The sequence below is a fragment of the Gavia stellata genome, chromosome 7 (genome assembly GCF_030936135.1).
Source record: "Gavia stellata isolate bGavSte3 chromosome 7, bGavSte3.hap2, whole genome shotgun sequence".
Taxonomy (NCBI): Eukaryota; Metazoa; Chordata; class Aves; order Gaviiformes; family Gaviidae; genus Gavia; species Gavia stellata.
In genome coordinates this window covers 20,986,539-21,002,081 of record NC_082600.1, presented here as the reverse complement: position 1 = coordinate 21,002,081, position 15,543 = coordinate 20,986,539, and the positions used below count along the sequence as shown (strand labels likewise).

Genomic DNA, 15,543 nt, shown 5'->3' with positions numbered 1-15,543 from the left:
CTTCAAAGTGCTCATAGGATGATGTAGGGTCAGGGTTTTAGCTGGTGTCCTTCCACTAGAGCAGCTGGATGGGGATCTTCCAAATATCCCATCTCAAGGATTCAGAAAAGAAATTCAGCCAATGGTCTCATGGCCAGACCAACCAGTGAAGGAAGCCTAAGTCTTGCAACTTAGCATAAGAAGACGTGTATACAAACGGAAGAACATTCTTATTGACAGAAACCTGGTGGTAAGACAAGCAAGTGGAGGAGACAAACAACAAAGCAAAGATTCATGTTGGCCTTCCTAGCAGGAAGCTAGCTAATCTACATTTGAAATGTGATTGATGCTGGCTGTCTGCCAGGGGTACAGCCTAACAGTGGAGTAAAGGAATCTCTTGATCACCTCAGTCATGCAAAGGGGACTTTAGCAGCACCACTGACTATAGTACAGACTGGAACTGTGAGAGGCCAATACATCGCTTAGCTGGGGCAGTACAATATCTCCTGCAGGACTCTTAGGTTGATAGTGAAGGAACAGATCTTTCACATGTGAGTAAGGCCAGAAAAACACATGCAATATAGCCTCTAACCCCAGAATAAGAATAGTGTCAGCACTAATTGTTCCCCTTCAAAGATTTCTTGGGACATCCTTAAGGATGTATCTGCACATTACTGTCCATACCTAAAGAGCTCATACTGATGCTCCTCTGTAAAAACAAGAAGTAAGAATTTCTGCATCAGTCTAGTTGTGTCTTCCCCAATCTGGCTAATGATTGGAATCTACAGAAAAATACTTCGAATTCAAGCAAATTTCATTACTGGTCCACCATTTCAATTAAGTGATAGTTTCTCAAATTTTCTGGGCAACAGCAATAAAAGTGGATCTTTTATCATGTGGTAATGGTCAGAAATCTTGTAAGAAGCACATCAGTTGAGCTATTTTTTAGTTTGCTGGAGCTATACTATTTGTATATCCTGAGGATCCAGTCTATTTAGTGGTCTTAATTTCCTATACACAGTAACAGTCTTAAGTAAAGTGAACGAAGGCTTTTCAACACTTTGAATACCTATTCTGGAACAGGACAAAGAATACATATAATATAAGATAGCTATTACAAAATTAGTCTGTGCAGAAAAGATCTTTCACAAGGAAGAGAAAGTTGCTATTTGAAATGCACTTGTCCAGCATAGCCATTTTTATTTTCCCTTATTCTGAACTCTTTATAACATACTCATTTTTCTTTTACACTTTCAGTGTGTAAGTTGCAGCAGTAAAGTTGCCACAGTCAGAATGATTTATCTGTCCAATCTGCATGTAAGACAATTACTAGAAAGTGACTGTGAGTTGAAGAGAGCTCAGGTAAGCACAAGGAAGTAGATTAAAGAGGCTTCAGACCCATTATGCTGCTCACAGCAGTATATAATAAACAGAACAGATGAGCAGTGTCACTGGGAGGCTGGTCAGGCACACAGAGCTCCAGGTCAATGCCAGGCTGATTCTGGCTGCGCAAAGCTGGTTTGGACTTTGCTTTTTGGGGAAAACAAAAGAAAACACTGTTAATAATGCCAAGCTCAAAGTAGTACTTTATAACTTTCGGCAGAGCTGCACTAACCATGATGGTGTAACGTCTTGTAACCCCAAAGCGTGCACAAATTGAGAATGAATCCACGAGGAAAAAGTGGTGTATACCTGCCATAAATCCTTCTAGTGAGAAGCTACCCAAAGCCATTTGAGCTGAAGTTCAAAATATGAGCAGGAACAACCCTTGTCTCATTTCTTTCCTTTGCTGTAACTTGGAGTACATCCCACTAGGGTCAATGATGTGGTCAAATTGGTCAGTGCAGCCTGGAGAGCAATTCTGCTGACCCTAAACCAGACATCTACTGAAAGTTCTCCAGGCTCCATGAACCATATTTGATTATATCTCCCCTAACCATAGCAGGTCTTTAGAAACTTAGAATACCTCTGCATTTCAGATACCTACCTAAGTGTTTTATTCTCCATGTAAGTCACACTCAAATGGTGTAATTCAGTTGCTCATCCATGTTATATAGTAATAAGTGAGAGGTCCTAGGATATCCTAATTGGCCTTAAGATGTTGCTCCAAAAGGGCAGAGGTCTCCCTCAGGTCGATTATCATACATACCAGGCTTATGCAAATGTCCCAGCTGCCTTACAGTCCCTTAAAAGGCAGCAGATGCCTATTTTTAGAAAAATGAATCAACAAATAATGTCTTGTAGCAATGAGAAATTCAGGTTGCAAGGTTACGTTGTAACCCAGTAATGAACTCTGCTTCTCATGAAGGCAAATTAGTATGATGGCTGTAGCATCATGAAGAGGTGGCTCTGGTGTTGTTTCTGTAGCTGTCATGATTGCTGCTACCTCTCTGCACGACCCTTTCTTGTGCAATCCAAACTTAGCAGTCTTAACATTTAAGTAATCAGTGGTGGATCTGAGTTAACCTAGAGGGACGCCTTTGAGATATGTGAGGTGCTTCCTTCATTTCAGCTGGGAGTTCCTGCAGTACAATTTTTTCTATAATTCTTTCATCACTGAGGTTTTTCACACATAGTATCTAGTGACTGTTTCTTTTAAATGAAAAGCTGAAATTTGAGAGGATAAAAGCCCTGGACAAGCTGTCAGGATGTATTTGCTGTTTTCAAATCATGTTAGTACTATTATATTACAGTATCAAGTAAGAGAGAAATAATCCAAGCACCCTTTAACAGCATATCACTGATTCTTAAGAATCTCAGTGGCACAAGTTTAAGGTGCCAAAATCCAAAATCCTCATCCAATAAAGTCAGCAATGTGTTGTTTTTTCTTCCTAGGGAAGAAAAAATGAATCAGTCCTGCTGAGATATGAACATATGGCTCTAACAAATCTAGGTACTCAAAGCCTGATCCTTAAAGCACTGTGATGATCCTGTAGGATAGTGATACCAAAATAACTTGTATTGCTTTGTCAGAAGATGTTTTTTAGGGTGTTAACTTTTGTTATCCCCTACTAGTTAAACAGTTTCTTGTCTTCAGCAAACAACGGTCACAGAGTCATGCATAATCTATGGGTTATCAGAAAGACAGAGAGCTGAAGTAATTTAAAGATCTATTGAATGCATCGCTTTGGGGGCAGAATTGAGGAACAAATGGAAGAAAAATAAGCATGTTGCTCCAATGAAGGACTAGCCAAATAAACAGATGATCATCTATTAAAGATACTTATTTCATGAGATGAAGATATTTTGTAGTATGCCCATATACTGAGCTTTAGATTTGCTTACAAAGGAGGACCCTAATACATGCCTGAGGAACCAATAGAGAACATAAAGATGCTTCTTTTTTTAAAAAATATGCCCTAGGTTATGTGCTTACTTCTAAAAGGTAGAAAGAACGTCATGCGCTTGAAAACAGTGTATTCTAGTTGGAGACAGCCAAACTTGTCTTCATATCCACCCTTCTTTTTTTCAGAGCATTTTCAGCCTTACTACAGTACACTCTTTTCATTCTGCATTTTCTGCACCTCTGGCAGCAGATCTAACCCTGTCACACTTTGGGTCCATTCTTTTGTAATCTACATTACCTGAAGCAGCTTTCCTTTGTTTCTCCTTGTTAGGTCTTTATTTATTTTCAAATGTCCTCTAAAATTTCAAATAGTAAACTCGGACAAAGTGCTAGACCTAACTATGTCTGGACTTTTAAAAAAAATTGAACCCACACCCAGACTTTGCAGCTGATCACTACCCCTGCTCAGGACTCCAGATCCTAAGTGCAACAAGTTTCAATCCCTTTCATTTATTTTATATGTCATGCCTCTTGTCACAACTCCAGCTTTCAGTAGGATATTCCCCTTCCATTTTAAAAACAGAAAAATAAAATGAAACCAGGCTTGTGTATTCTCTTCCACCTTTTTTTTCCCTCTATACAGGTTGTGATACAAATTCTATCACCTTACTGGCTTTCATTTCCACTTCAAACACCCAGATACACCCACACTGAAATTTCCACTCTAACCTCAAAATCTTACCAGTGATCTCCTATGGTTGTATTTTGGAACATCTGAACAACACATAATAATACATGCATTTCGGACACTTTGCCAATAATAAAATTTTTAATAGCATAAGAATTGTATTAGCAGTTAAAGAAAAAGATGAAATCTGAATTCTTGGTCTCAGCATTCCCAGACCAAGGAAATATCCCCTAAATTCTGTGGTTCATTAACATGGTAAGAGATTCATCGTTCACTTTGGAAATATCATTTTGTTTAAATAATCTGGGTTAATGTTTGATTGTAACTGTGAAAAGCAGGCCAGAAAGTATGCTGGAGAATAATAATGGTCCATGGACTAAAAAGGATTGTTACTACCACCCTGAAGTACAAGGGTATATGATACGTGCTGTTCTCACTTGTTTTATCTCATTGGGGTAACCAGTGAGAACTGCATGGCACGTTATTTATGAAAGTCATTGGGTTAATCTTAAAGCACATATTCCATTATAGTTAAAATGTTTTTCATATACATGCTTTATAGACAAACAAGAGAAGTATAACCAATGTCTCAGGAACTAGAATATGAGCAGTGTCTGTCTGACAAAGGCCAGGTCCCAGGATGTTTTCAATTTCTTACAGAAAACAAAAAACAGAGACGTTCCTATAAAAAAGGTATTAAAAAGGTAGTATTTAGCCTTTTGTTGAATGTCACTTCTTTTACATAAAAACTCTATAAAAACCAGACAACCATCCAACATTTATATTCTCTGCTTTGGCTTTTGCTATTACACTGAGATTCTTACAAAATAAAGGCTAGATACTCCTACCACACTTAATTCTGTAATACTCTACCTGTTGAATACTAGTGTGTTTGTTACCCCTTTCTTATCTTGACCTCTTCGTTGTTCCCTCCCCATTTCACTCCAGGTACTTACCCTATCTACAAGAGAACATCTAGGGCCCCTGTTCTCCCAGTGATTCCAGGCACTCCTTTACTTCTAACTCAGTAAAGCCTGCAGGGACAACAGAGTTCCGATATTTTTAAAATGAAGAATCACATGTTGCTTGCACTGAAGTGAATGGTAAAATTCCTAGCTCTGGATTAAATTGAGAGGGTAAGAATTAAACTGTATCACCATATATATGCACTCTTCTGTCTGACGCTGATATAGTCCACACGCTAGCTACATAAATCCACATAAACGCCAAAAGCTGAACCAAAACCTACATATTTACAACTGATATCATATATCTTTCTCCCAAAAGCAAACTCCATCACTTCAGGCAGCATCAGTTTTCAAGAGTTGCCCAAGGGACTTTTCAGTCCAAAAGCCTACTAATGGATTACTCTTGTACATATGTGGCAAAAAATAGCATTGGTGTTCTTCACTGAAATAATAATTCTGTCTTAATCTCTCCCACTGCTGACAATTCTACTGTTTTCCCTATCTTAGACTTACAGCTTCATATTGCCTTTGATTCTTTTCACTCCCTTTTTCTCACAGTATGGATGACATCTTAATGATAACCTACCCTTCATCTTTCTTACCTTGACTGGAGTTCAGTGTTTCCTCACTATTACTAAGAAAGCTGCTGTCCAGTCTTTCACCCTGCCACTTTCTTATTACTAATTTTACTTTTCTGAATCCTTATTTTTTTTCATTTCCAGGGCATCCTAAAGACAACAATATTGAAACTAATAGCTCTCTGCTGTCTTTCTTCCTCTCCTGCTAATTCAGTCATATCTTCCTATCTTTTACCACATTAGGGTCCACAGTATTCATCTGCCTCCCCTGCAGGCTCCACATAGCCTTCAGTAAAGTTCTGATTTCTTAATTCTCTTTTATTTGTTTTCCAAACTCTTCAAGTTTTCCACCTGACTGTATTTTGCACTATTGCACCTACACCATGCATTGCCAGGAGTATCCTCCTGTTTATCCAATTTTTATTCTCCTTCACATCTCTCTCTAAAATAAACTCCTTACAGTTGTTCTGCAACACATGCTTACCAGGCACAGCAGAGTCCTGGTCTATCAGATGGGTCAGTAGCCAATACAATTTTGTGATACGGGTAGCACATAGTCAGTACCCTGCTGACCATGGGTCATTTGCTGGGATCGGAGCTACTTTTTTAGCTATTATAGCTTTCCATAGTAGTCTTCTTACATGGAGCTACTAAGAATTTACTTACTAATTGAGAAAGATATTGTCTAGCTCACAGTTGGACTCCACTTTTTTCATATATCTTCTTGGAAACAGAGGACAGAAATGAACACCCTCATTCTACTAATCTATGCCTTTATAATCAAGTTTGCCTTCTGCATTGGTCTCTTTGAATGAAAGGACAGAAAAAGCAGGAACTGCGGCAGTTTGTAACACTCTGCAGGCAGAATCAGTTTAATTTATACTGAATAGCTGATGCTGAAGATTTTTCCAACAGTCATCAAGGGATGATCCAATCCTGATACCTGCATGAAGGTATTTGAGACTCAGCTCAGTTGTTCCACATATAGGTATCCAGTGCTGTTTTGAGACATCTCAGGTGAAGTGAGAAATCCCATGGCAGGTGATACAGGACCTGTGGAAGACTTGAGCCCCTCTGGAGTGGCAGCTGGGGAATATCAAAGGTCTCTAGATACCTCTATGGGAAACTCAATTGAGTCTTCAGTGTCTGTAAAGAAGCGCAAGTAATACTAGTTTCTGCTCTTTGTAAAGTGCAGAGATAACCCTATTTGTTAATTGATGTGATCTGTGTATGCTGACAGGCTGTTTTGCTCCCTCCTAATTGTTTTAGCATTTGATTGCAATACATATGCTCTTCTTTCAATAGCAGATCTCCGATTGCTCTAAACAAGTTAATTATATTTCACAACACCCTGTGCATTAAGGAAGCATTAATATTCCCATTTTGCAGTCAAGGAATAAGGGAGGAAAAGAAAGGGTAAGTGGCTTACTGAAGGTTAAACAGTAAGTTAGTGGCAAAATCTGAAGAGGAGCTCCAGACTCTCAACCACAGCTTGAATTCCCCACAGACCACTAACTCCCACACTAAATATAAGGATGATAATAAATGCATGATTTTAAGCTTCCAAACTGCAGAAAGCCATCCTACACAAATAATGTCTTTGTGAAAGGGTGCGGGAACTTGTATCAAAACTTCAGAATTCCAAAAGGTCAATGTAAACAAAACATCTACCTGGAAATTCAAAAGGCTTTGACAATCCATATCACTGCAACAACAGCAAAAAACTGCAGGCACAAAAGATGGAACAAGACTGAACTCCATTTTCTGCCTACTAAGAGCATCACCAAGATAGACATCTTTCCCTTGGAAAAGACATCTCACCATCACCCTGCAAGAGAGTCATGCTTGGGGATAATTTCTAAGCATATTAGAAACGGTCTCATATACCCTTCTTTTCCACAAAGAAACAGCAATTTTAAGCTGTTTCGTAGGAAGCTAATTCATAGGAAAAAACCCTGATGTTGCTGTAACATCCAGATGTCTCAGTCAGGATGAGGGACCCACTGTGTTTTAAGTACTGTATAAAAATACATGTGCAAAGAGATTATAAGCCAATTTAAGCACAGACAACAGGTGGGTGTAACAAACAGCAGGAGGAATGCAGGAAAGAGGAGAGATGAGAATAACAAGTACGAGAATTAATGTCTTCATATGCTGCTATAAACCTAATCTTGTATTCTGAAAAGTATAGATGGGAAGATGTTATGAGGTACAAAACTAAAAATCTGGTCTTTCACTAATTTCAGTTATTATTGCTTTACCTGAATTGCACCAAATGGGACAAGCAAAAATCAGTGATAGGCAGATCAAATGTTTTATGATTGTGTATATCCAGGCTGATTGCACCAGTAACACAAATGGCAGGCTTTTTTTTAAAAATGTAAGGCCAGGTAGTGTGAGATCCTGTACCATACTCAATGTGTTTAACTTTCCCTAAAACATTCTTGAGGTGCCTGCTTAGGTCTTTTACTCATTTCTTACCCCATTCACTCACTGTATATGAATAGTATGTTTTTTAATCAATATATATGAGATTCTAGGATGTATTTCACATTGGATTGTTAGCGACAAGTCCCAGAGACTTTTGGAATGGAGTTTGATCTGTTAATGGGATTATATCATTTGATTGCCTGGGACAGTACGGGACTTCACTGGAGGAATCTGGACCCTGTATACTTCCAGGTTTGTGAAATATTTAGTTTATCTAGAAAACACACTCAGCATTTACAGGAAACACACAGATGTACTCTATACCCAAAAGAAGTGAAGATACTACACCACAGGATAAAAGCACAGTTCAGTCTCAGTGCCCTGGTCTTTCCAGTTTAATGGCTGAGAAATCATCCTCCCATTAGCTGTCTGTCAGACACCATCCCTCATGTCAATTCTATTCTTTTGAACCTGTTCTCTCCACAAAGTCTTTCTACGGTATATTGATCTTTGCTGATGTTAACTGAGAATACCAGTTTTATGCCAGATGAAAGCTACCAGCAGACTACCATCTATTTATCTATGTAAATATTTATAGTTCAGTCAGCATTACGGAGTTTCAGCATTAATTCATTTCAATGACTATCATTCTGACCTGGGTTCAAACCAGCAACATCATCAGTCCCAAGCTAGCCATATCTCCACAGCAAGGTGCCTGGCCTTTAGAAATGTCTACAGTTTCTAGAAAATATTGCCTGGAATAATCAGAGCTAAACAATCTTTGAGATACCATAGCTCTCACTTACATCATTGGACTGCTAGCTTGCTTGCCAGGAACCTCAGTTGATATATTTCAACTACTGTTAGCACAAGTTAGCACAAATCCTACCAGACAAAACTGTGGAAACCGCACGTTCTCTGTCTGATGACCAGAACAGGGCACAATCATACAATATGCACTGAAATGAGCCTGGTATTTCTGTGTGAACATTAACTGGACATGAGTTCTGCTTTTAATACTTAGGACACTTTGTATCCTTGCACCACCAGCTTTCCACATGTTGATCTTTGTATCTGAGAAAAGCTACTTCAGTTCTTAACTCCAAGGATATCACATAGGATGAAAAACACAACATTCTTCACATGTACATGCAGAGAACAGACTACATATGTGACTGTAAATTAAATTCATTTTAGGGCTCTAAGTGATTTTGTGTAGATCTTTGCTAACATTTAGATCTACATAAATATATTTTCATTTCAAAAAGAATGGAACTCTGATCTACCTTGTCTTCTACCCACATCACTAATTCTTCAGCGGGACTATGTGAGTACAATGTCATTGCACTGTTCCTCTGTTGGTTAAAGGATTGGGCCTTAGACAACTTTTCCTTACCCATTTGCCTTTTTCCATTCCACCAAATTTTATCTATTTCCTGAGTCCCTTGGAGAATTAGAAATTAACATTTTTTGCTTCCTTCCTGGCTATACATTAGCATCATTGCTGCCTGGCTAACGAAGTCAATACACTGAGGGGAAATAACACGTAGGATTCTGCAGTCCTTAGCAGGGATTCAGCCTGGCAGAGAGGAAACCTGCTGGTTTTGAGGTCTTTTACCTGTTACGGTACTCTATGGTTTTGGACACGTTCGTAAATTGTGACCAACCACCTGTTGGATCCATATGCTTTAAAGCTGATTGCCAAGCAAAGGAGCTGCATACAGAATGCCCTCAGTACAGTGTTCTGTGTGCCTTGTCAGGGGAAGGGAGGAAAGGACTTTTTGCATTAAAAGGCATTTTGCAATACATAAAATGAATTAAAATGAAGCAACAGCAAACACCTATTCAGAAAAGCACCCGGGAAGAGCAAGTTCACCACACAGAATTTTGACCCTAGGATAAGGAATATACTGTTACTAAAATAATCAAATCTCTGTTAGCACTACTATCCATGTGTTTGTTGTGAAACTGAGGACGGAGGAGGCTGATGTGTTGATTTCAGCCTTCACCTAATTAAAGATGTAGTAAGGCTTAAACTAAAGCTTAATTGTGTATATTATTCAAACAGCACATCAGATCTGCTCAGCAGAAAGGTGTCTGTTCTGCTGTATTCCTTCTACACCAGGAGAAACTGTTTCTAACTTTCATTTTGTAGATGTGAGGGCACGGAGGATGACAGACAAATTGACCACTTAAAACAAACCTGCGGAATAAAGATGAATAATCAAAGCTTGTGCTATCACTTCATACTTCCTGCAAGCACTGCTGTACAGTGACTGGCTGCCAGCAGTTCTGCTGCAAACCTGAGCATATGGCTTCAAGTTACTCTGCTCCTGTACCGATGCACAGAAATATGACACAACAGTATACAAATTACCAGTAGAGTTTTTTTCAGTCACTTCTTCTGTAGGTTGCATACGAACCTCCTCCCCATGCCAGGAAAGGAGAGCATTTCATTATGGTTTATTTTAAAACACCAGTTGGACCGTTTTATTGAAAACCACTGCACTGGCGTAAATCTCCTTCCACCATCACACAAACACACTCCCCAAGACAGACTCCAAACCTAACTATAGAGGTAATCAAACTATCCACTTGGGCTGATCAATTGTTAACAGGACAGAGTAAAGAGTCTAAAGGTCCGTTTGGGCTCCATTATTTAATATGTCTTTTTATACCGTCCACACTATGGGTTATATTGCAGCAGCATTTTGTTCCAGTTGCTTGCCAACAAACATTTGCGATCAAGGAGCCCTGAGCAAGCAGTCACATCTGTGTCCACTCCTGTACCACCCATTTAGCAGAGACAATGATCACTAGAAACAACAAAGGAGCCATAGATAAAACAAACAATGCTGTGAGCCAGAGATCACTGCCATCCCAGGCAAGTTTGCCATGGAAATACTCAAGAAAAAGGGAGGGGAGGGGAGGGAAGAGAGATATCAAATACAGAACTATAAAACTTACACCTAGAAGAGGTTTTACCCACGCACCCACCCAACCCCACATCTGAGGAGCATTTTCTAACACACTGCTAGGATTGAGCAAGAAAGACTGAGCAGTGCACATGGGAAGCAGACAAGCATCCAACATCTCCTCCCATTTGAAGTCAAATACTCTCCTGTGAGTCACTAGACACAAGGAAGAATAATAATTGTTATTGTTATTATTATAGTAATGATAGTAATAGAGAATCACCAACCTTGAGGATCCCAGTTCACCTGTTTTCTTGGAGTCTCGATTGGAAATTTCATCGCTTCCTTTTTGCACAGGGAGGAAAAAGAATTAAATAAATTCCCAACCTTCCTGTCTCAATGCTGCAGTCAAACAAATTAATTTCAAATTATAGGGAGCCTGCGCTGTTTGACTGAGGGGAACTGGTGGTTGCCAAGGAAAGAAATACACAAATAAATCCGAGAAGGTGGGGAGGGGCGGAGAGGGGAGGGGAGTGGAGGGGTTTGTACCGGCGAGGTGAGGAGGGGTTCAGGCACCCCAGCAGAGAGAGGGGGCGAAGGGATGGAGTGAGGACGGGAGAGGGTCTGGGGGGGAGCGGGAACGGAGCAGGCTTAGATGGGCAGCGGGTCCAGGGCGCTGCTGGCTTCTGGGGAGGCTCCAGCAGCTGGCTCGCCCAGTCCACCTGCAGATGTCAGGGTGGCGGAGTCGCCGCTGCAGCCCGGCCCCTCTGCTGCGCCCACCTGAGGGGGCACCCGGACCCCACACCCCCAGGGACACCTCCCACACGCACACACAGCCTCAGCCACCCCCAAAAATGAGCCCACCTCAGTTCAGCCCCGGGCACTAGAGGGGTAACAAAAGTCAGCCGTGGGGGGTGAGCCGCAGCGGCATGGCTGGGGCGAGGTTGGGGACCACCCCGGCTGAATGCAGCAGCAGCCTGGCTCGCCGAGGAGAGCCAGAGCAGGAAGAGAAGGAGGAGGAGGAGGAGGGTGGAGAAGGAGGAGGAGGAGGGAGCCACCCTACAGCTTCGGAGGGAATTCACGGAGCCCCTCTCTGCACTGGCTTAAAAAGGGGGTGGGGAGAGGAAGCGAGGGGAAGAGGCTGCGAGTCCCTTTGTAAGAGGCGGTGGTGGGGTGCTCTAGGGAGGGGGCAGGCTCCGGCTGGTACTTACAGGGTATCCTTCCCTGGGGGAGGATGCAGGCTTGTTTGGCGGAGTTTGCAGCCGGAGACACGCTCGACTAAGCTACGAGCAGCAGTAGCGGCGGCGGCAGCACATGGCAGGAGTACGGCAGCATCCAGAGCCTCTGCAGCGCAGGGGGAGGGGAAGGGCAGGGGATCGTCCGAGCCCCCGCAGGCTCTGGGGGATCAGGACCGGGCACCCCCAATGCCAGGGGCCTCCTGCTCCTCTCCGCGCTATGGACAGGGATGGACACCTGGCGTCAAGGGAAAGGCGGGCACGGCAGTGCTGAAAGATCTGGCCAGGCTGCGGGCAGGGGCAGGAGGGCTGGGAGGGAGGCTCCGGGGAATGGAGGACACTTGGGCTTACCTTGTGCAATTACTAGACACTCGCTGCTTTCCAAGTCTGCATTCTCCCTCCTTTCCCTGCTGCTCCAGGCTTTCCCTCAAACCCAAAACAGGCTGGTAACACCAGAAAGGTCTCCAGTTCCAGTTACAATACATGCCCCAGCTCCCCTCTCTTAGCCAGGAAAACAAAACCTCAGCCCCTCTGGGGGCCTGAAGGAAGACTGTGCGCGATTAACCCTGTCCTGCCTCCTCTCTTCCAGAGTGGAAATCAAACTTGTGTGAAGGGGATGGTTTGCTGGGGATGGTTTGGGGAGAGATCCACAAATTCATACGGGCCATGGGTCAGAGACAGAATCAGTCCTGAGGTCCATAGCCAGGGCCTTCTGAACTTTCAGAAAACATGATTGTGATCTAAACTTGGTGCCTGAGACAATTTTTCCCCTGTTTTTTGCCCCATACTTATTTTTGCTCAACTGCCCTCTCTGTCTTGCCTTCCTATTTGTTGCTCAGATGTTAGTTAACCTTCTAAGATGAAAGGGAGAAATTTGCCCTATGAAAAAAAAGCAGTCTGAAATGTGTGGCTCTCCTCAGGCAACTCTTACTGTGGAGGCTGGCACACTCTTTTCATATCCGCATTCAGAAGCTAAATAAATACACACATCCATTCTTGTCCCATCTTTGTTCAACCCTAAACAGGAGGGGGAAATCAATATTTGTGAATCCACACCTTCATTTGGTGGTGGTGTGCAAGGTCCTGTAAAGCAGTATGTAGTTTGAAGGAACTATATGGAAGTAGCTCAGCAAGTTTTCCTGGGGGGAGGTGCTGGGTGTCTCTCCTTTCCCTAATTCAAGCACCCCTGTGGCTCTTGTTTTGTGCTGTACAGGAGGAGGCGGGAGAGGCTGCTCTAAGGGAGGACATGGTGAGAATGATAATGAGCCTGCTCAGTCAGACTTGAATTTGGGATGATTGCAATGATGACATCAGGAGCACAAGGTATTTTCTTTGCAAGCAAATCACGACACATTCTGAACAGGCTTCGGGATCCCTGTTGACGTTACTTCTGCAAACTGAATGGAAACAAAAGTGAGGGTAGGCTTTGTAATTGTTCTGTGCGATCACTTGAATCATGATTGGGAAGTCTTTTCATTATTCTAATAATCAAAACGGCTTCAAAGAAGGCTTCTGAACCCCCCAAAAGATCACTTGTCAAATATGTATCAATAAGGAACTACTTATACATTTATACACACAAATATATCATCTATATATGCAGGTACATAACTTTTCCTCAGCATTCAAAACAGTTTCCAGTTTACTGGCATCTCCCTTGTACGTTACTGGGAAAAACTAACATATAAACATATATTACTCAATTGTGATTCGGAGCTCAGTCACCCTAACCCAAGCACTACTTTGTCTTTGTGCAATAACTATCAGCAGTTAACAGATGTGGTGGGTGTTCTGCCACAAACATCTGTCCACTGAGAACTCACCTAAGATCACCAAACTCAAAGAGGTTACTGAAAGGCCAACAGCATTAAATTCCTGCTAACATATAGAAGCCTATAGTCTAGAGGTGAAATCTTCAGGTAGTTCATTACCAGAAACAGATCCTGGTTGTTACTGTCTAAAGAAGAGGAATTTTCATGTGGCCACATGAATCCTTTATTATTAAACTGACCTTAGAGAGACATCTCATATTTGTTTCACTTACAGTAACACTAAGTAGATAATAATGACACAATACCATATTACTGTTTCTTGTATCCTCTTAATGATCCCATATTACCAAAAAGTAAGTGTAAGCTCTACATAAATGTTTGCTCTAGCTATATGGTTCAAAAACCTTGTGGCAAATCAATTGTGATCTGTCAGGTACATAAATGCATGACATCATGTAATTGTTTTGCAATTTTTTACCATGCTATGATCATGGAAATCTTGCTCAATTATTTTGATGCCTCAGACCTGCAGTTTTATCTAGTGGGCCAATTTATTCCCAAAGTAACTCATTTAAAATCAATGGGGTTACTCCAGAGATGGGTTTGGCACAATGAACGCATCTTTCACTGACAGCGCAGCTGTTGCATAGAAACATAACTATTATCTTATGCAAATACAAGGCCTTTCACCCCTCAGTGATGTCGAATTCTCATGATAGGGAGAACTAGTGCCTTGAAGCTATAGTGTTTCAAGCTGTTACTCTGTCAACTTTTATAAACTAAGTGGATTCAGTAATGTTTAATATTTAAATGAAAGATCACCAAGTCAAAAAACTAAATATAGCATGATCAATCTACTTTAGTACCTGCATAAGAATTTTCAGGACTTGACTTTATATCAGTAGTTTATCAGACTGGTCTGCCTTTTCATTTAGGGCTCATTGTTCAGCCTTAATGCCCTCAGAGCTGGTGTTAGCTGAGAATCAGCACCTTACAGGACTGGACCTGTGACAGTCACAAAACAATAGACAGAGGCTTTCTATTACAAGCAGTCTCACTGGAATAAAAATAAAATACTAAGTGCCCTTTTACTGTTCATTAGTAATATGGCATGAGTACTTTAGAAGCAGTTCTGATGTAACTTGAAGAAAGCCATAGCAAACAGATGAATAACTAGTTCTTATACCTACTTAAATCCAGTGAGCAGGAACAGAAAAATGCATCAATAGTAGATAGAAATAATCTGTAACTTGTATGTTCCATTTCTTGAATGCACTGAAGAGATGAGACATGGATAGATGGAAGTCTAGACAGTCTTTGTGTCATCACTTTGCAATATGTTCATTTGTATATATAACTGTTCAGTTTATGGTTAACTATATGGTTGTTTGAAATCTGGTATTTCTGATTGTGAAGATCATTCTTCATTCAGTTTATTGCCACAGGACTGCTGTTATTTACACTCAGACCAAGAGAGCCAGAGAATAACACAAGTGAAGTGCATCCTGTTCTTTATATACTATTGACCCATCCTTTGATAGTATGAATTTGGACAGGATCCAGTGCAGAATCCTTTTTATAATGTCTTTATTCTCTAGGAAGCCTTCTGTCTAGGAGGACATTTAAAGCCTTCTCTCTAGGATAATCCAAAGATCTTTTTTTCAGATGGTTTTCAGAAGCTTTAGTGTAGTT

At 41.2% G+C, this 15,543-nt stretch overlaps 1 protein-coding gene across 1 annotated transcript in view; it reads right to left on the bottom strand.

Moving 5' to 3' along the window:
* The window catches only part of KCNK10 (potassium two pore domain channel subfamily K member 10), a 63,854-nt gene extending 52,671 nt beyond the window's left edge, over positions 1 to 11,183 (bottom strand). The window contains exon 1 of the mRNA XM_059819793.1: positions 11,132 to 11,183. Coding sequence (XP_059675776.1) covers positions 11,132 to 11,183 — 52 coding nt within the window. The remainder of the gene's footprint in view (positions 1 to 11,131) is intronic.
* Between the last annotated feature and the right edge of the window lie 4,360 nt (positions 11,184 to 15,543).